This window comes from Carassius gibelio, chromosome A12 (genome assembly GCF_023724105.1).
Source record: "Carassius gibelio isolate Cgi1373 ecotype wild population from Czech Republic chromosome A12, carGib1.2-hapl.c, whole genome shotgun sequence".
Lineage (NCBI taxonomy): Eukaryota > Metazoa > Chordata > Actinopteri > Cypriniformes > Cyprinidae > Carassius > Carassius gibelio.
Genome location: NC_068382.1, coordinates 3,603,135 through 3,618,467, shown reverse-complemented (window position 1 = coordinate 3,618,467; position 15,333 = coordinate 3,603,135). Strand labels below are relative to the sequence as shown.

Below are 15,333 nucleotides of genomic sequence, written 5' to 3'. Positions count from 1 at the left end.
ATGAATGCGTTTACACAGCCTGTGGTGCAGCATATTATAGCCTACTTATGTATGCAATTGTATGAAAATACAGATGTTTAGATTACAATTCAGGTTTTTTTTTTTTTTTTTTTTTTTTTTACAAAATATAAATTTAAAAATGTCTCAATACATATAGCCCAGTGATTGCAGAAAAAAAAGTTAACCATGGATTCATAAATTTGCAATAGGCAATTATTTCATTTTATTGAAATATTTTAATGAAAGTAAAAAGAAAATGACACCTTTTTGAATATTTAAATATATCTAAATATTCTTTTGGATGCAATATAGAAGTCACATTAATCACAATATTCGGTCCCTACATGAAGAGAGAGTCAGTGGTCCGCTGTGAGAGGAAAGTGACTCTCCGGCTGCGCAAAGTGGGTCTCCAACTGCATGAGGAAAGTGAGTCGTTCGCTTAGGAAAGTGAGTTGATTGCTTTGTGAGGAAAGTGAATCGTTCGCTCAGCTTCGCTGCATGAGGAAAGTGAATCGTTCGCTGAGGAAAGTGAATCGTTCGCTGAGGAAAGTGAGTCGTTCGCTGCGTGATTTGTGAGGAAAGTGAATCATTCGATGAGGAAAGTGAGTCATTCGCTGCGCAAAGTGGGTCGCCGGCTGTGCAAAATGAGTCGCCAGCTGCGTGAGGTAAGTGAGTCGTTCGCTGAGGAAAGTGAATCGTTCGCTGCTTGAGGAAAGTGAATCATTCGCTGAGGAAAGTGAGTCGTTCGCTGATTGGCTTATAAGTAAACAATCCCCCACGTGGGGTGCATTCTTGTGATTGGCTAAAACAAGGGAGATATCTGATTGGTTGCAGATCATTCCCTGTTTAAAAAAATGCATTTGTGTGTCGAGCCAAGTCAGGGGAGTCTCAAAATTCACACACAAATACAGTGAAGTTCACAGACCGCAAGCAGTTTTGTAAATCAAGATATATGTGTTTGTGCATCAGAAATACATTTGTGAATCTTGTCCTTTGCATTTGTGAATCTTGAGTGCATTTGTAAATGTTGTTTGCATTTCTGAATTGTGTGTGTATTTCTGAATTTTGTGTGCATTTCTGAATTTTGTATGCATTTGTGAATCTTCTGTGCTTTTTAAATTTTGTTTGTGCATTTGTGAATTTTGTGCACATTTGTGTATCCTGTGTGTGTATTTATGAATCATGAGTGTGCATGTATGAATCCTATGTGTGCATATGTGAATGTAGTGTGTGCATTTATCATTATTGACACTCTTTTGGCTCCATACAAAACCAATAAAACCTATTACATACGAGGCATACATTGCATCCGGTGGGCACATAATTACTGATTATAATGACTTGTACTGTCTTTTTACACGTTTTGTTGCATGCATCGCACTGCATAAACATAAAACCTGTCTGCATTTGTGATAGAAGAAATGACAAACAACTAGTGCTGCTCTACACTGCTCAAAATTTGCATTTAAATAGTCAGTAGCAAATCCTTTAAATATGACAACGTACTTACCGACTGTGAGTCAGCATTATTTGTCAGAACACCAGCATTGTAGGGTACTCTCCCAAGAAACAGTCCTTTCCTCTGTAAAATGCACTGCACATCTGAATATTTGGTTTGAACTGTTCTGGAACAGTGTTGTAAATACAACTTAACCCCTGATTTCTAGTTGTTCTCTTTTGAAAGACTAAACAAAGTAATTTTGCTTTCAAAATGAAGCACAGCATCTCCACAACATGACGGCAGCAGTAGCAATACTACAGTGAGAATCAAAGTTATGCCTTCTTTCTTTGCGTTTGAGCGGCGTTATGCAAATCTTCCCACACAGTAACATAGACATTGGGGTGTGTTAAAACGAGGCATTTTAGGAGGGCATGGACAAGTCTTAACTTTTATAAAGAATATCTCTTTGGGTTTGAGACTTTAATCTTTGCAACTTTAGGGATCTTCTCCATTCATGAACTGCTTGTAACCGCTTTCACCAAAGAGAAAGGAAAACTTGAAATCGCATCATGTGACCCCTTTAAAACACTGCATTCAGAAAGTATTCAGTTCTCCTCCTTTTTCTTCCACATATTGTTTTATTGCACATAATATTCCACTACTCTAATCGCTGTACGAGTTTACTGTGAATTAAATATTTAATATTTGAGTAGTTATTTAGTACACATTGTCTCAAGAACACAATGAAGTGCACATTTATAAGCATATAAAACAATGATCTGCTGCAATACACTCAGAGATATTCTTTATAAAAGTTAAGACTGGTCCACACATCTCTACATCACTATGTGGGAAGATTTGCATAATGCTACCCAGATATTCACGCAAAGAAAGAAGGCGTACCTTTTATTCTCATTGTAGTATTGTTGCCATATATGTCATGTGTCATGTCATATAGACGCTGTGTTTTTCACTGTGAAAGCGAAACTACTTTGTTTGGCCTTCCAATAAAGAACAATATCGGCTTCATCATGCCTGGAGCTGATCCATGCTGGTCACTGAGGAAATACATCAACTTTGCACTGTGAATCGCCTAATCTGCTTTCCAGGAGTCCAGCCTGGGGTTGTCACATGTGGTTGCCGCAAGCCCAACATACGCTCCTTCATAGAATCCACTGGCTGTGCCTTTCACAAGCCGGCTGCCTCTGTTTACTCAAGCTGGCCCTCGGCTCACTCTAGGCTGCGGCTCACTCTAGGCCTCCGTTCACTCAAGGCTGCAGTGTGTGATGCTTTTTCATTGAGAATGTGAAACTACTTCGTTTGGCCTTCCAAAAGAGGACACCACTAAAAAATTTTTACAATAGGTTTTATGTTCGTCTCATCGCTCTGGCCGGACAGGGCATCACAATATGTTAAGAGGAGTAACATTTCCATCACACAATTAAGGTATTTGGCCGATCACAACACACTGGATAGCTGGCCAATCAGAGCACACCTCGCTTTTCAGACCGATGAGCCTTGTAAAAATCGACGTGTTTCAGAAAGGCAGGGCATAGAGGAGAAACATTAATGTACAGTATGTGGAAAATGTCTTTTTTGAACCTTAAACTGCATGAACACATTTCATTACATCAAATACACCAAATAATGTTCTTTTTAGCAGCATCACCTGACCCCTTTAAAGGAACACTCCACCGTTTTTTGAAATAGGGCTTATTCACATTATTTCCTACATTTAGATAGGTGGGCAAATTCATTTTTGTGTTAGTGCATGCATTGTTTTAGTTTGACTGGGTCGGCGTTAGCTTAGCTTAGCACAATGAATGGAATCCTTTGTTGCCAGCTAGCATGGCCTGAGTAAAAGTGATCAAAAAAAAAAAAAAAACGCCACCTAATTACTTCTTGTGGCCTGCGTATTCACAACGAGTACAAAAAGCGATCCAGATTAACAATAGGCGATTTCCTAGGCAGATATTGACTTGGGACTATATTATGGGGAAGCACAGGCGAAGCACTGCTACTTCGGCGCAGAGATATCACGCAACACATGAAAACATCAACTCTATGTGAATACAGGTATAATATGGGTCGATCTATACATGCGTCATGATTAAAATAATCACTTACTATGTGGACAGCGGTCCATTTGGTCCATTTGGTCCATTCGGCGTGGGGCGTTTTTTCCGGTTCACTTTGTCACACCGGAAAAAAAATCGAGTACTGCAGAATGGATCAGCGCCGTGAAATCCTCTGTAGATGTGACACAACTTCGGGCACGCTCATCTTGATCTGACGTGTTGAGCCTGGTCACCAATGGCAAAAACATGTCCCACTCTCTACAGCACAGACACTCTATTTCCGTCGGCATAGATTGGCATATTCCCCCACATTCACACCACCAGTTCATGTTGGCTCTCATCCTCACGTCCTCAGGCTGTTGAGCGATCGCAACCTCCTCCTCCTGTCGTTCTATTTCCAAAGCACGCAGCTCGTCTTCTGTAAACTCTGGTTCAAATAGGTATGGTTCTGGTTCTTGACTGTCTGAGAAGTCACCCTCTTCGTCTCTCTCAAAATCAGCCATGTTCATCGCCATTCGTGTACTGTAAGGAAAATAGCCAGGCAGCTACTATTCACGCCGGTATGTTGACGGAAGTCGTGGGATTTCATGTGTTGCGTGATATCTCTGCGCCGAAGTAGCAGTGCTTCGCCTAAGCAGCAGTGCTTCGCCTGTGCTTCCCCATAATATAGTCCCAAGTCAATATCTGCTTAGGAAATCGCCTAGTGTTAATCTGGATCGCTATTTGTACTCGTTGTTAATACGCAGGCCACAAGAAGTAATTAGGTGTTTTTTTTGTTTTTTTTTTGATCACTTTTACTCCGGCCATGCTAGCTGGCAACAAAGGATTCCATTCATTGTGCTAAGCTAAGCTAACGCTGACCCAGTCAAACTAAAACAATGCATGCACTGACACAAAAATGCATTTGCCCACCTATCTAAATGTAGGAAATAATGTGAATAAGCCCTATTTCAAAAAACGGTGGAGTGTTCCTTTAAGATATTTTTTATGCATTCTAAGAGCTCTTTGACCCTCTCATAGAAAAAAAAAAAAAAACTTCAACAATTCTTCTCCTCCTCATAAACAACGCATGTGTTTTGCTGATGCATGTCCGTGTTGACGTAAGCAGCAGCATAAGTGCACATGCATTGTTTAGATGAAGCAGAAGTGCACGCATGCCTTGTGATACTCTCCATAATATCAGACTGGATGATGAATAGAAGAATTGTTGAACAAAGCCATTATTTTTGTTTTCTTTGTGCAAACAAAGTATTATTGTGGTTTTGTAAAATTACAGTTGAACTACTGATGTCACATGTGGAGCTTTTCCACTGTGTGGTACGGCTCGGCTCGATGCGCTTTACGTTTCAGCTTCAGTTTAGTATCACTTTAGAGTGGGCAGGATTACGTCATTATAGTTGTAGCGCCTCTACTGCCACGACTCCTTAAAAAAAAATTCTGCGTCGCCCCATCAAACTTTTTCTGGATCACTCCTCTGCTATTAATGAGAGGAACGTCTGTACTTCCGCAACAGACAACAAAACTTTTTGGTTGTTAAAAAAAGGTGCGCTTGTTCAAAACAGTTGTTTGATCCTTCGCTGTCTGTGCTGATTTGAATCTAGTGGTTCTTTTGGGTTTGTGTCAGCAAAGTTCAGTGATGCAGGTAGTGACGATTCTCTCCGGCCAATCCTTGATCAGTAGAGTTAACAAGTCACGTTTCAGGTGACAGTCAGTACGGTTCAGTTGGAACCTCAACCGAGGTGGTACTAAAAAAAAATACCAGGAACTGTACCCAGTGGAACCCCCAACCCCCCCAAAAAAAAGTGAACCATACCAAGCCATACCATGCAAGGGAAAAGCGCCAATGAACTATTTTACTGATGTCCTTAATACGTTTATGGACCTTGATAATGGTAGTACCCTTGCTGTCTACGGGAGGGTCAAAGAGCTCTCGGAATGAATCAAAAATATCTTAATTTGTGTTCCGAAGATGAGCAAAGGTCTTATGTGTTTGGTATGACTTGAGGGTGAGTAATTAATGACGTGAACTATCCCTTTAATTCGATGTTAAACATATACAGGTGCATCTAAACAAATTACAATATTTCTTATATTATAGATTAAATGTACACAAACTGAAATATGTTTCTTATGGTTATGACTTACAGTTCAGGAAAATAAAAAATTCAGTATTTAAAAAAATTATTATATTTTCTCAAGGATCAATAAATAAAAAAAATACAAAACAGAAATGTTCAAGATCTCTAAAGCAGGTTTAATTATGCATTCAATACTTGGTTGGAGATTCTTTTGCACGAATTACTTCAGTGTGGCTAGGCATAGAGACGATCAGCCTGTGGCACTATTGAGGCATTACTGAAGCCCTCCCACTATCTTTGATGGTGGTCTTCAGCTCCTCTGTATTGTTTGTCAGATGTTACTTATCTTCCTCTTCACAATACTCCATAGATTCTCTGTGAGATACAGGTGAGGCATGTTGGCTGGCCATTCAAGCACAGCAATATCACATTGACTTTGGACTTGATAAAACACAATGGACCAACACCAGCAGACGTCACAGCACCCAAATCATCTCTGACTTCAGAAACTTCACACTGGACTTTGGAGTCTTTGGATTCTGTGCTTCTCCGGTCTTACCCCAGACCTCGATTTCCAAATGAAATGCTAAATTTACCTTCATCTTAAAAGAGGACTTTGGAGAACTGAGCAACAGTCCAGTTCTTTTTCTCCTTACCCCAGGTGAAATACTTCTGACATTTTTTTTCTGGTTCAGGAGTGGCTTGGTTCTTGGAATGTGACAGCTGTAGCCCTTTACCTGAAGATGTCTGAGTGTGGTGACTCTTGATGCACTGACTCCAGCTTCAGTCCAACCCTTGTGAAGCTCACCAAAGTTCTTGAATTGGCTTTTCCTGATAATCTTCCCAATGCTGTGGTCATCCCTGTAGCTTGTGCACCTTTCCTACCACACTTTTTCCTTCCAGTCAACCTTCCATGAATATATTTTGATACCGCACTCTGTGAACAGCCAGCCCTTTCAGCAAAGACCTTCTGTGGCTTACCCTCCTTGTGGAGGGTGTTGATGATTGTCTTGAGGACAACTGTCAAGTCAGTAGTCTTTCCCATAATTGCGGTTGTATGTTCTAAACTAGCTCAAGGGGTACCCAGTATTTATACTCAAATTTAATTATGGAATTATAAAAAAATGTAAGATACTGAATTGTAAATTTTCCTATGCTTTAAGTCATAACCATCAGAATTAAAACAAAAACTCTTGAAATATTTAAGTGTGTGCAATGAATCTAGAATATAAAGTTAGCTTTTTTTAATTACAAAACATAAAGACCATTTCCAAGATATTCTCATTTTTTGAAATGCACCTGTCTGTTTGAGATAGTGGTTAGTGCACTGACATATAGTGCAACTGCTCCTCCTTCGCAGTCCTTTGCCAATCTCGTTCCCAACTCTCCACCCCATGCTTCTCTGGTGTCCTGTCCACTAAAAGCATGAAAAAGGGCAAACATTTGAGTCGGATGTTTATTTTTGCAGCACGCCATGATGCTGCCGGTTCTGACCCACCACATCCGCTACCACCAGTGCCTGATGCATTTAGACAAGCTGATCGGTTACACCTTCAAAGAACGATGCCTGCTGCAGGTAAGAGAAAGATTAAATACTTGTGCAGAGTTGTTTTTCATTCTGGAAAATTTTGGCACAGGTTACCAGGGCTGCAGAGTAAGAATTTAGTAGTTCAGGTTCTTCTTTGCTCTGCCAGTATTTTCTCTGGCTCCACTTAAGAGAAAATATAGATTTTATTTTAATTTTGTATGTGCCAAAAGTGTGTAAAACACTTGACAAAAGAAAAGTGATCTACATTTTTCAGTTTGCAATAACAGATGGAAATTAAGCTAAACAGCTATAATGTATAACTACACAACTTTTTTAAATTAGTTTACTCCGATTATGTGTGTAGCACTCTACTGATCTCAGTTTTATGGCTGATAGTCCAGATGGAAGCCTCTCCTTTGTCAAGGCACATTAAATCCCACTTGGAATTTGCAACACAGCAAATAACGGCCTGTCAGAACAACCATTCTTGGAATTGTATGTAAACCGTTTTCAGTTGTTTGGTGTTCAGTCCTGCATAGCCACATAGCCAAGTATGTGCATGTGTTATGTGTTAGCATGTAACTATAGTACTTAATAGTCATAAAAGGTCATTATACTGTGTTCAGTGACTGTTGATGCTTGGTTTCATGTTATGCATTATAACTCTCACTTTGCTTTTGTTTTGATTTTCTTTCTTGCCCAGTTGGCTATGACTCACCCCAGTCATCATCTAAATTTTGGGATGAATCCTGACCATGCTCGCAACTCTCTGTCAAACTGTGGCATACGCCAGCCCAAATATGGAGACCGGAAAGTGCATCATATGTTCATGAGAAAAAAGGGTTAGCATATCTCTCTAGACAAGGGTTCTGAATGTTTTTTTTTTTGTGGGTGTGTTTTTTTTTTTTTTTTTTTTTTGTGAAGTAGTCATACCCTTCTAAATGATTTTGTCTCTTTTTCACTAGGAATTAACACCTTAATTAATATTATGTCAAGATTGGGCCAGGATGACCCATCACCCTCAAGGTTTGTTTGTATGTGTGTGTGTGTGTGTGTGTGTGTTTTATTGTATGACTTTTAGTCAACTGATATGTGATAAACATTTGGTGATCATTTATGATTTTTTTACATTTTAAAAAGGCAGTAGAAACATAACTAAAGTAAGTGATTCTTGTACTCTTAACAGAATCAATCATAATGAGCGCTTAGAGTTTCTTGGTGATGCAGTTGTTGAGTTCTTGACCAGGTGAGATCTTATACTTTTTCAACAGTGCTATAAATCTGTCAGTAAATAAAGCATGTGTCACTTAAATTTAGGTCTGTGTATTGCCAAGAATCTGGAGATCCGATACGTATCACGATACAGGGTTGCGATACGATATGTTACAATACATTGGGATACTGTAAGCAAGGCGATATATTAGGATATTTCTTATTTTAGGAATAAGATATGTTTTTAGGAAAGCTGTCAGTAACCACCTGGAGTCCATCCCCGCATATATGCGTTATTTTATATTTTACTGTTTGCTTCGCGATGAGAGGAATAAGACTTAGGCCCAATCCCAATTCCATTTTATACCCCTTCCCCTGAGTTTTGGATTTCCTCAGAAAAAAGAATGAAGCACTTAATCCAGCAGAGATCATAAACACGAGTAAGTCTTTTTTTATATTTATATCCATTTATTAGGTTTCACATAACGTGTACACATTTTACTAGTTAGACTTTTTACCAACTATAATTCCTATCTAAATGTATTATCAAGTGAAACGTTATGAAGTTTAATTAACATCATCTAGATGTTCTACTGCACAACTAGTATCAGTGTCCATCATAGTAATGTTAATAATGTAGTTTATCATTTAGTTTAAGAGCACATAAACAATATACACTTTCCAAATGCTTGTTAAGTGATGTTCATTTATATATTTCAACATTACACAATGCCAGTCAATACCAGTTTGCTAAAGCAGTAATATTATTAAATATTTTTACTATTTAAAATTACTGCTTTATTTAAATATATTTTACAATTAAATTTATTCCTGTGATCAAAGCTAAATTTTCATCCAGTCTTACTCAAAGTTTAACAATATATGCTATACCATTCAAAAGCTTGGAGTCGGTGTATACATAGAAATTAAAACTTTTTATTTACCACACACTTGATGATAAATAAAAACGATTAATACAATATATGTTACAAACAATGCTGCTCTTTCAATTTATCAAAAAAACCTGAAAAAATATCCTCAGCTCTTTTCAACATTAATAATAATAACTTTTTTTGTTGTTGTGTTTTTTTTTTTTTGAGTAGAAAATCTGAATATTTGAAGGATTTCTTAAGGATTATGTGACTGGAGTAATGATGCAAAAATTCAGCTTTAAAAGTCAGCTTTGATTGTTCCTAATAAACTGTTTAACTGCACTTGCAAGTGAATCTCAATTATTTTTATATATTTATATATTATATATAATATATTCTAAATAAACTACAAACATAAAAATATATACATTTATTTTGTCCTCGCATTCTTTCTTTTAACTCTTCCCTCTCAGACACAAACCTGATTGAAAGGCTTATTATGCAGGCCTTTGTCTTTTCAGTTGTAAATCACAATGTATTCATGAAAGTTGATGCCTACTTGCATATGCCCTTTACAAACAAAAAGTTTCTTAGAAAATTTTAATCAATCTATTTTTTTTCCATGAGTGAGTAAACAAGATGATTTTCACATCATTTTGAAGCAAAAATTTCAGTTTATAATTGTAACATATTATTTGGTCTGAATAAAATAACTGCATCTGCTTACTATCAATGTAAAATAAAGTGCTTACAAGATTCCTAAAGAAAACGAAACAATTGTAAAACAATAAAATAAACCCAGATGTTGAACCTTTCCACTTGGATTTCACAGTTTTTTCCGTTTGTATTTGTTCTGAGTGGAATCGCTGAAACTGTGATGCGAGCACCCCACCAACTGCACAAAACTCCCCCAAAATGAGAGCAAGCTCAAACGCAGGGCAACACTACTTTCTATGGCTGTGCCCGGCATGAGTGTTTTCACCCGTGTCGCAGCAAGCAGCAGAACCGAGGCAGCGTCCGCGCCACGTTCCCGTAGTGGACGTTACCATAAAAGCTCAAATGACGGCACCCTTCAACTTTGTACACCGACACGGGAACTGGGACAATTCTTTCATTCTTCTTTACTAGGAACGAACTATATTAACACTAACGTTAGTGGTGTGGCCTAATGCTAGTATTTCCTGTCACTCAGGATTTGTTCAGAGATGTAGACTGCCATCTAGCAGTCGGGATATAAACTCAAAATGAAATAACTGCCATGAAATCTTGTATAATTTTTTTGTTTATTTTTTTAATATCGATATTCCGTTTTTTGAGAATCTATACCGTATCGGCAAACAAAATATTGTGATACTCATGTGTATCTATTTTATTACACCTCTACTGAGATTAGCTTTTGAAGTTTTTTTTTAAATTTAAAATCTGTTGTTTCTCTATATATAACAGGATTTTGTTATCTCAAGCTTTCATTCGTTAGCCTATTGTAGTCATATATTTGTCTTTTTATTTTAATTTCTTTCAGTGTGCATCTCTACTACCTGTTCCCACACCTGGAGGAGGGAGGACTCGCCACATATCGCACAGCAATTGTTCAGAATCAGCATCTTGCTATGCTTGCTAAGGTGACCATTTACTTGATGATGATGATGATATATTTATATTTATATTTATATATTAGGGCTGTTAATTTAAAGATTATTAACTTAAATTCAAAATAAGGGACAAAACGCACGTTTGAGATTCTCATATTTACATCACATAGTTAAGTAATATCACATGAGCTGTAGGCCAAGTGCAATATCACAAGAGTGCAAATGTGATACTCATCCTGTACAACAGTTCATTAAGAAGTTAATATTATGTTATTTTAGACACAATGTTGTCTGTTTTGATACATTTTGCCAACCAAAATATAAAGACAAATCAGAACTGTTCATCCCCGAGCAACCCACAGCGGCATTTCATTTCTTAATCCACGTTTTGAACTAATTGGGTGAACCATTTAGTGTGTTGAACCATTGGCCATAAGCCCTTTTCACACTGCGATTCCGGCAAATACACGGGTAATGTGTCCCGGGTCGCTAGATTTTGCACTATCACACTGCCAGTGATTAGCCGGAATATATTATTAAAGGTCCCGTAAAGACACGTGACATCAGGGCGTGACGTGTAATGTACAAATCGAAAACGTTAGGCATGTTATACTTTCACTGTTGCTAGCGAACGATCTCAGCGTCAGCGCGGAAAGTGAGGAACCAACTGATCTCTGCTTCATTACAGTTTTCGCATATTTTTTCGTTGCGAACGTTGATCTTCCTTTAAAACACCTGGTAAAAGAGTTGTGTGAAAACATGCGTCATCACTACGAACACGGCATTAGATCTGGCTTTTGTTCACACAGTGCTCGTTCTGGGACTGAACCCGGCAATGTTACTAGGTCCCCAACCTGGGATCAGTCCCGGAATCAATCCTGGGACGTGTTTGCTTTCACACAGAAGGCGACCCAGCAATGTTACGGCAATTTACCGGGTCCGACGTGCAGTGTGAAAGGGGCTATAGACGCGTTGGCTTTGAAGTGATGCTGCACAGACCGATCGGTGTATGACATCAAAGTACCGTGAGAGTGATTTAAAAGCACAAGGAGTCATCTACTCTCCGAGCTCTTGCAGTTCTTTGATGTCTCACACCGACCGGTATGATGGTGATGATCCGCTTCTAGTCGAACAAGCCTAATGATTCAATGAACCATTTATAAAGAACCATTTACTTCACTCCTGAATGAATCGTTCCATTTGAACAAATCAATCGAATGAATAAATGCCTCTGACTTAATCATTAAGACATTTACCACCACCACCTGGCAGTCTTAGTTTATTATTTAGAGTATAATTTCATTAAAGAAATCATTTTATTTTTTCATATTAACAATAAGAAAATTAAGAAAATGAATTATTAAAGTTATAGTTCACCCAACCAAAAATTACAGCTCTGTAGGGGTGCTTCACATAGAGCAGCTGTTACTACATGGAGCCATTGTTAACTGACAAGCTGCGCGAATTCAAATTCATTATCAGCTTGAATTTACACAGCTTGTTAGTTAACAACGGCTACGTTTAGTAACCGTTGCTCCATGTGAAAGCACGCACCTGATGGTATTTACCACTGATTAGATAACTGGCTTTACTATATATATAAAGCAGTAACATTAGGTCGATTTAAACATTTGCATAATTTTTATCACTGTTTTGATGAGTTATATTCTTGTATTATATATTTAACAGAGTTTTGTGTTTTTGGATGTTAGTAGTCATTGTTTTTGTTTGGTTAAATTTTTGTTGTTGTTGTTTTTAATCATTGTTTTGGATCCACAGAAATTGGAGTTGGATCGGTTCATGTTATATGCCCACGGCCCTGACCTGTGCAGGGAGTCAGACCTCCGACATGCCATGGCAAACTGTTTTGAGGCCCTGATAGGTTAGTGCTTTATCATGTATTCTCACTGTCTTTGTTTAATATACTGTATTGCAACTCACTGAGGTCTGATCTTTATTTTTTATTTTTTATGTTGCAAGCATAGCTTTAGAAACTTACTTTGTGTTTTGTAAGAACAAATTTACTGAATGCTTTAAATATTGGCCTAGGTATGTGTTTTGTTCAGTTGCTGTATGATCTGACTTCCAGCAGTTTCCAAAGACGGCCTTAGACTGTGGTTCTTAACTCTGGTCCTAGGGATCTACTGCTCTTTTATGTTTCACTTAAGCCAGGCACACACTGTGTGATTTCAACAGTTTTAGTTAAATAACAGGATTTACAGTGGCTATAGGAAAGAATCACCCCCTTTAAAAGAATCACATTTTGTTGCTTTGCAGCCTGAAATGAAGATGGCCACAGTTTTTGTTTTATCCAGCTGTATTTACTCAGTGCAACTTATAACATTAAAGTGAAAGATGTCATTTCAACATGTCAGAAAAAGTCTACTAGGCATGGGCCGATTACTGGTTTCAAGGTATACTGCGATTTGAAAATGTCACCGTTTTAAAACCACTAATGATTTCCATTATACCGTTCCTGTGGAAAATGTGTTTTCCATGACTCCTCAATGACTGAAGTAGTAGGAATCCCTCAGGCTGAGTGCAGTGTAGAGAGTAACACTGATCCCTCTTCCACCTGTTTGTGCGAGCGAGCGGTCAGTCACGTGTGCCTCAGAATCTTTAAAGTGTGTTTTGGCAAAGCTCAGTCTGACTGCATGGGGCCTTTCTTAAGGAGTGGCTTTTTTTTTTTTTTTTGCAACCCTCCCATACAATACACATTTGAGTGTAATATTGTCGTCCCATGCACACAATGAACCACTATTTTTCATAAATTCGTGCAACTGCTTCAAAGTTGCTGTAGGCCTCTGGGTCGCTTCTCTGACAAGTTTCCACCTTGCTCTTTCATCCAGTTTGGAGCGACGTCCTGATCCAGGGAGGGTCTGTGTTGTACCAAATACATTCTACTACTTAATAATAGATTTCTCTGTGCCTATAGGCATTGATATAACCTAAACCCAGAACTGTTTAGCCTCCATTGCTTCATGCCACACAGCATGTCCCCATGGTGTGATTTCTGTTTTCGTGCCGGCACGGTGAGCGGGAAAAAAAAACACTGTTCATACCTCTGCTTCAGCTATGCAATAACCCTAACGAGGTGCAACCAAAATGTCCTGATGATATGAATTGATTGTTATACAAAATGTGCAGAGCTGGATTTGAGAACCACTAGACTAAGATATCCCATAAAGTCACTGGTGAGAGCACTTTACATGTTTGATGTGAAAAAAGCATTATTAAGGACAATAAGCCTCTAAAAATAACACAGGCTACTAGTGATGATTTATTACAATAACCAGATAATTACAATAATACAGTGTCCTTGCTTAATAAATGCATAATTTCTCATTTAAAAAGAAACATAGTGATTTCAAATTGTTGAATTGTAGTTTATTTGTTGAATGTGAGTTTATTTTTAAGTCTTTATTCTTAATATTTGTAGGCGCTGTTTACATAGAAGGTGGTTTAGAGGAAGCCAAGCAACTCTTTGGGAGACTGCTGTTCAGCAGTGAGGTGAGTTTTGGGTGTATGTTTGTTTGTAGGACATATTTCAGTTAGATATATTATAGTGAGCCTATATAAAAGTAAAATAAAAGGTGTTGTGTTCCAATATAAAGATGTTACATTTAAAGCTAACATGGTGTTTAAATATAAATTATAATACCTTTGTCTGCCGAAGTAATTTCTGTGTTTTGATTTTCACTTTCCCCAATACAATTTATAGTGTTAAAATATTTTCATAAGAAGTAAAAATAAGCATGTTTGCAGTATATAACATATAACAGCATACATGTTTGGTCATGGTGGATATGTGAAGAAAAGTAAAGTGACCATATAAAGAGCACAAATGTCATTTATTATGATCTGGCTCTCTTGCTGTCATTAGTAAATAAGTGAATTGACTAGCCTAAAACAAAAAAAAAAGTCCTTGGTATCACATAAAAAATAAAAATAAAACAGGTGAATCATTATAAAGATGTTTCTTTTTTAAAGTCTGAATTGTCCCTCATTTACACTTATTCTCCTCAAACACTGTCGTGTGGTATTCAGTTTGTTTCCTCTCTCTTTGTCTTGCAGGAGCTGAAGGACGTTTGGCTCAACTATCCACCTCATCCTTTACAGGTGTGAGCAGAATTGATTTAAAATGTTCAAATGTCATGCAAGAGTGTAAGACCTATATATATATCTTTCATCAGCTGCCTAGGTAAATAACTAGAAGAATAGCAAAGTGCATTAAACAGTAGAACTGTTACTGGTTTATGATTATGATAATAAATTAAAATACTAGTTTGCAGTATTTTTTTTTTTTGTGTGTGTGATATTTTAGTATTTTAAGTGGCTAAAACCGTAAACGTTGCACATTCAAGTTCTAAATGGCCATATCCAGTCTTATTTGAATATGTATTTTCCTAAAATATCCATTAATGGAATTGTGCAGGGCAATTTAAAGAGACCGTTTATCCAAACATTTAAAATTCTGTCATCAACCTTTACTCACTTTAATGTTGTTCCACACCCGTAAAACTGTCATTCAT

General features: G+C 37.6%; 1 protein-coding gene across 3 annotated transcripts in view; it reads left to right on the top strand.

Moving 5' to 3' along the window:
* drosha (drosha ribonuclease III) overlaps positions 1-15,333 on the top strand; it is a 41,191-nt gene that overhangs the window by 18,373 nt on the left and 7,485 nt on the right. For all 3 annotated transcript variants that reach the window (XM_052610784.1, XM_052610785.1, XM_052610783.1), the window contains exons 18-25: positions 7,066-7,173; positions 7,829-7,967; positions 8,091-8,151; positions 8,312-8,371; positions 10,732-10,831; positions 12,581-12,683; positions 14,241-14,311; positions 14,876-14,920. In XM_052610784.1, the coding sequence (XP_052466744.1) occupies positions 7,066-7,173; positions 7,829-7,967; positions 8,091-8,151; positions 8,312-8,371; positions 10,732-10,831; positions 12,581-12,683; positions 14,241-14,311; positions 14,876-14,920 (687 nt within the window). The remainder of the gene's footprint in view (positions 1-7,065; positions 7,174-7,828; positions 7,968-8,090; positions 8,152-8,311; positions 8,372-10,731; positions 10,832-12,580; positions 12,684-14,240; positions 14,312-14,875; positions 14,921-15,333) is intronic.